The sequence below is a fragment of the Procambarus clarkii genome, chromosome 1 (genome assembly GCF_040958095.1).
Source record: "Procambarus clarkii isolate CNS0578487 chromosome 1, FALCON_Pclarkii_2.0, whole genome shotgun sequence".
Classification (NCBI taxonomy): domain Eukaryota; kingdom Metazoa; phylum Arthropoda; class Malacostraca; order Decapoda; family Cambaridae; genus Procambarus; species Procambarus clarkii.
In genome coordinates, this window is record NC_091150.1 from 34,751,534 (window position 1) to 34,757,533 (window position 6,000).

Consider the following 6,000-nt stretch of genomic DNA (forward strand, 5'->3'; position numbering starts at 1 on the left):
TAATTTAAAAAAATGAAAATTAGAACCAAGATACCTACAAACATGCGTGACTCGACACTATCTAATCTAAACCACCTGTTAACAGCCAGCCAGTCTTCCGCTGCGCCGCGATCTCTCCTCACTAACACAGCTTGGTGTAGTGGAGAGGAGTGTGGTGTAGTGGAGTGTAGTGGTGTAGTGTACTGGAGTAGTGTAGCGAGCCAGTTCGAACACTCAATAAGCAATATTCGGACCCGATCCTTACCCGCCTTCGAAATTCAGGTATATATAAATCTGAGCGACTTCGTATGGGCCAATTGGCCTTTTAGTTTTAAGTTGTGTTAATGTACAAGATATCTTCTTATCTTGAGATGATTTCGGGGTTTAGCGTCCCCGCGGCCCGGTCCTCGACCAGGGCCTTCTTCTTGTTACCCCCCCCCCCCGCACCTAGGAAGCACAGCCTGTACCAGCTGTCTAACTCCCAAAGTACCTATTTACTGCTAGGTGGATAGGGGTATCAGGGTGCAAGAAACATTTTTGCCTATTTGTCTCCGCCTCCACCGGGGATCGAACCCGGAACCTCAGAACTGCGAATCCGAAGCGCTATCAAAAAGGGGGATCCTTAGTGGGAAGGCTTGACCTGAGAAGTGTGAGGTGGCGAATGACGCTCCTACAGCTGGACTTCTGCGGCTCCTCTAGTACGCATCATGTCTATATTTTTTTTAAACTAAGACTAGGGTTTATTACGACTGTCAGTTGAGGTGCCTGGTGAAACTGCAAGCAAGAGCTGTTATCCTACCTCAGCTCATCTGAAGCCTGCCCCATGTATTTATTACACTTATATATACATATATATACACTTATATATACATATATATACACTTATATATACATACAAAACAGTTGTATAGCCTCAAAAGTGAAGTTGAATTATTTAAATTTGACTGTACCTTTTAATGTTTGCAGAAGCAGCGAGTTCTTGCCTTTGACCAGTTCTTGAGTCGTCCTTCAGGTGCGTCCGTTTGCACTTCTAAGTGTGGAAAGCATTTTCACACTTGCTTATATGTCAATAGCGCCTTGCCTATTCACACTGACGCAATTGCCAATTCCACATGCCAATTACTCATCATTTTGCAGTTTTCTTCCACATAGAAATCATCGAGATTTAGTCCTTTGTTAACCAATTAGAACTTGTTTACGCTCATTTTGTCACTGTGGTTTTGAGGTAGAACAATAATATACGAAATTAGGTGTTCTTGAGAAAGCAATTCCGTCCACGGAACAGTTCGGTTCGGCTTAACGTCCATCAATCTGCGCAAGGTCATATGAGGCAACAACAGCAGCAAGAACTGCTCAACCAGCAAGAATACTTTAGTCCTTAATATAGCCCAGAACTATATAAAACTGCCCGTGTATAAACACCCAGAAGCGGAGTACAGTTCTAGGTGGGCACTCCCGGTTTAACCTTGACGACAAGACGTCCTCCGCCTGGGAGCCGCCGGATCGCGTTCTGTTCTGATCGCCTCTGCTCAAATCCCAACCCTGAAAATTCTTGTACCCACGTACAACTACCAGCCCGTCCTCCAAACAAAGATCCAAAAGTGATTCCATGCACCCGCCAACCCCCCTGTTTATGAATGAAAAACGGTTTATACACGACTCACAACTGCTGACGTTCGAACACTTCCGGAACAAGTGCTTCACTGACGAAGTTTGTTCGAATCACAACCCTGTAAATGCTTCACCCACGTACTATAAATACAAATAATCGCCAACAGAACCTAAACACCTAACCTATGCCTATATATGCACAGTATGCTAATATATTAAAATATTAATTTACATTTGAGAAAATTCCCGTTTTGAATGAACATCATGTTAAAATTTATGAATGCGTCTGTGGGGTCGACCACTGGATGGAATGGACTTGAGTCGAGGACGGGTTGACAACTACAAATAATCGTCAAGAGAATCTTAAAAACTTAACCTACACCTTACTTAACTTAACCTATACACCTCTGAAGTGTAAAATGTTTAATGCATAATAATATTAATTTATATATGAGAATAAACCCTATTTTTATTAATCAGCACGTTAAAATTGATGAATGCTTCTTGGGGAAACGGCCGCCGCTTTAACGAGCCTGGCCTGAGAACAAGTCGTTCACCCACTTACTGAAAATATGCATAATTACCAGCAATACCTAACATAACTTAGTCTAACCATAAACAAAAAATATGTTTTTAAATAATACTAATAATATATATTTAAGAAAATCCTGCATTTGATTACCCAGTTCAAAAAAAATTGACGAAAATGTCTTTGGGTCCAAAGGTAGACTTAGAAGCCCATAACCTGAGGACGGCGCACTGGATTATGAGGGCGGGGCTGGATTAACGTTCGTGAGGACAGGGCTGGATTAACGTGCATGAGGACAGGGCTGGATTAACGTGCATGAGGACAGGGCTGGATTAACGTTCGTGAGGACAGGGCTGGATTAACGTGCATGAGGACAGGGCTGGATTAACGTGCATGAGGACAGGGCTGGATTAACGCTCATGATGAAGGGCTGGATTAATGCTCATGAGGACAGGGTTGGATTAACGTGCATGAGAGGTCGGGAAGATGCGAGCTGACGACCCACTTACTCACTAATCATCCGAGACATTCAGAACTACCAGAAATTACCGCTAATAAGGGACAAAAGACAATAGAATTAATAATTATAAAATCTAATTTACGCATCGAGACAAATCAATTTAAAATTGGATGAATTAGGCTTTAGATATTCGGGCATATCTGAGGCTGAAGATTAGAATACAAGCTTATCACTCACCGCTACAGCTTTCTACCAATTAACTCAGCGACCTTCGTCTCTTGGAAAAAAATAAAAAGGCCTGACGATCACCTAGCGGCCAATTTCCTGTTCCATCGCCTCGGAATTGGGATCCAAAGAGCAAATACCTCCTTGTTTCCTGAGCAGGCGTCCGGCCTCAGGGCCAGAGCATTTCTTAGTGTAATTGGTTTTACAAATATGAATGTGGGTATTTAGATATTCATAAATATACGTGGTTGTTGTTGTTTTGATTTCAGCTAAAGTAGCCCGGGGTTATGATGAGCCCGAAGTGGACTTACCTGGCACAGGAGCGGGGCAAGTAGCACGGGCTGTGGTGAGTCCGTAGTGGACTTACCTGGCGCAGGAGCGGGGCTGTAACTGGCGCATAAATATACATTTCCTACATGCAGGCGATGAGTCACAATAACGTGGCTAAAGTAAGTTGACCAGACCACACACTAGAAGGTGAAGGGACGACGACGTTTCGGTCCATCCTGGACCATTCTCAAGTCGATTTCCCACACTTTATCTGTACTATAAGTGAGAATGTCTGTTTGTCTGTCTCTCTCCAAAGTTGTTGGCCAGAAACGCTTGGTTCTAGACTCGCCGAAATTTGCATGAGTGATGTGGGGTACAGGACTGACGTAGACTGGTTGGGGGGGGGGAGGTAAAGTCTAAGTTAAATCCTTTAAGAAACATCGTGTAACACACGATATGTTTCTTAACTCCCCGAAAGATTTTCATTGTCTGAAATGAATCCGAGATGAAATCGGGAACATGTCCATAGAGTCTGACGCATACCCATGCAGTTTCTTAAGAATATATTTTCTGAGAGAAGGGGAGAGGTAGGGGAAGAAGGGAGACAGGTAGGGAGAGGGGGGGGGAAGAGGCCTTCTTCATAATACATTTTCTGAGAGCCATATCTTCACTACATTCAACCTTCATCACTGCAACTATCTTCACTACACACACTATCTTCATCAGTAAGCTACAAAAGACGAACAACTTAAAATAATGCATTATCTTATCAAGCACGCGTATTTATGGCCCTTGTAAGGGGTTAAGTAAACCTGTGCTGTTGTGGCAAGGTTTCTCTTGATTCTGGAGGCTCCCAACAAATAATTATTTAAAAAAATAATAATTTGCTGGACGAATTTGAGTGGAAATGTAGTTTGGTATTTAACGAGGATGGAGTTTGGCATCAATGGACGTCATGGGGGGCTGACTTCCCCCCATGACGTCGACTTCCCCCACTTATGATCGTCCCCTTACACCCAACAGTCATCCTGCAAAGTTTAGTGAGGCTATCCCCAAGCGGCTGACCTTCAACCTTAAACATACATTCTCCTTTATATATGCAGATATATCCTCTTTACTATTACATACGAAATAGTAAATATAAACTTTATGGTAACAACGATCCCATAAAGAGAGCCCCAAAATTTGCTATATAATGGCCATATGATGGCAGTAATTTCTACACGATCGCTGACAACTGCGGGCTGTGCCATTCCTGGAAACCCGCTTCCCCGTCCTCGACCAACGGTTCACCGTCTTCAGGAAACCAGAGGACGCAGCCAAAAATACCATGACGCAGCTAGCGAAGGTCCCAACCGCTACCGACGTAGTGACTCACACCTGCGTTGTGTCATGAAGATAAACTCCTCCTGAGGTACATCCCTCCAAAATGAGACACGGGGTAAAATCCACGTAATTCACCACTGTTATTCCTGCGGTCAGGGCCACTCACGGGTACTAGGATATATTCATATAGTTTACCCTCGAAGTGTCAAAGTTTAGGCTAGTGAGTTGATTCACTTACAGCTAGCCTCTTGAGTCTTGACCTACACTTCGTAGCCCTCACATAGACTAGGACAACGGCATAGTGCTTTGTGTGTTAGTTTGTTAATAAACAAAAGAACTTCATCTGAAAGGAGACCCTGTGACTCGGCGTACTCACCGCCAAGCGACCCAAACGACAATTCTCACGCCATCTGTTAAAATTTAATAGATTGGCATTAGTGAGAAGGCAGCATGCTTACACAAATCACAGTACGATAACAACATAATTACACTAGTACTAGATATAGTTACTAGTGTAATTATCGAGGAGGTAAAAGCTTACTAGAAACTACCTGCAGCTATTAAAGCTATTTTACATTAGCCAATTTCTTCCTTCACATTAACGAAATATTGCTTGAAGAAAGGTTGAAACTTTCAAGAGGGAACTCGAGAACCCGGGTGAGGTCATTAGCGTCATGACTTCAATATTAGTGCTGGACATAGTCCACATGGCCCCCTAGCAACAGGGCATAATTACTAATTCACGCGGGATTGGTTCCTCAGCAGGAACCCGTCTTCCCCAACAGTACATTGTATTTTGACGTATGTAATAATAATAATTAATTGTGTCGGGGAGGGGCGGGGACAGGAAATCTAGAGTGTATTCATACACGTTTTGGCTTTTATCGAGGAAGCGTTCAGCGCTCGCAAACAATCCGGGAATTGCATAATTAATCGAGACCGTTGTAGTTAATTACGTGAGTCTCTTGGTGTATAACGAAGGTGGCAGCTTGCATGGTGGCTGACTGACAAGAAAAAACTCAATGAGACTGGAGACAACTGCACATAAACCAGTTTTTAAGGAAGATACGTTTTAGGAGCGGAAAAAGTGGTAAGCCCGGGTCCCACCAGGTACAGATGGGGCTCTCGTAGGCTGGCGTATACGTATAAGTTCACTCCGATCGCTTCCTCTTATGTGTTCTCTAGGATAGAAACAAACTGTACGTTTGGTACAAAAAAGTACGCTGTTTATTTCTTTCTATAGCCTAATGCGGGTGGGCGCGTGGGCTTGTTCTCGCCTAGCCCTCAGGCCGTGGCCTGCGCCCCGTACGCAGGCGGATGTGCGAGCTGTTCCACCCATACCATCACTCCTACAGTCCACTACGGGCTCACCATAGCCCGTGCTACTTGGAACATTTTGTTCCAGGTAGCGACTCTTAAACAACAACAACAACCATCACTCCTCTGATGTTCAAGAGCTTATACGTGTACATCCAGTAAGAAAGGATATATATATATATGTCGTACCTAGTAGCCAGAACGCACTTCTCAGCCTACTATGCAAGGCCCGATTTGCCTAATAAGCCAAGTTTTCAGGAATTAATTGTTTTTCGACTACCTA

At 43.6% G+C, this 6,000-nt stretch overlaps 1 protein-coding gene across 2 annotated transcripts in view; it reads left to right on the forward strand.

Annotated features, from left to right (window-relative positions):
• The first annotated feature begins 27 nt into the window (after window positions 1-27).
• Window positions 28-6,000, forward strand: part of LOC123765442 (uncharacterized) — a 14,987-nt gene continuing 9,014 nt past the window's right edge. The window contains exons 1-2 of one of the 2 annotated variants that reach the window (XM_069328724.1): window positions 28-261; window positions 946-991. In XM_069328724.1, the coding sequence (XP_069184825.1) occupies window positions 43-261; window positions 946-991 (265 nt within the window). In that variant the 5' untranslated portion in view covers window positions 28-42. The remainder of the gene's footprint in view (window positions 262-945; window positions 992-6,000) is intronic. The other variant, XR_011229320.1, reaches the window with a different exon arrangement.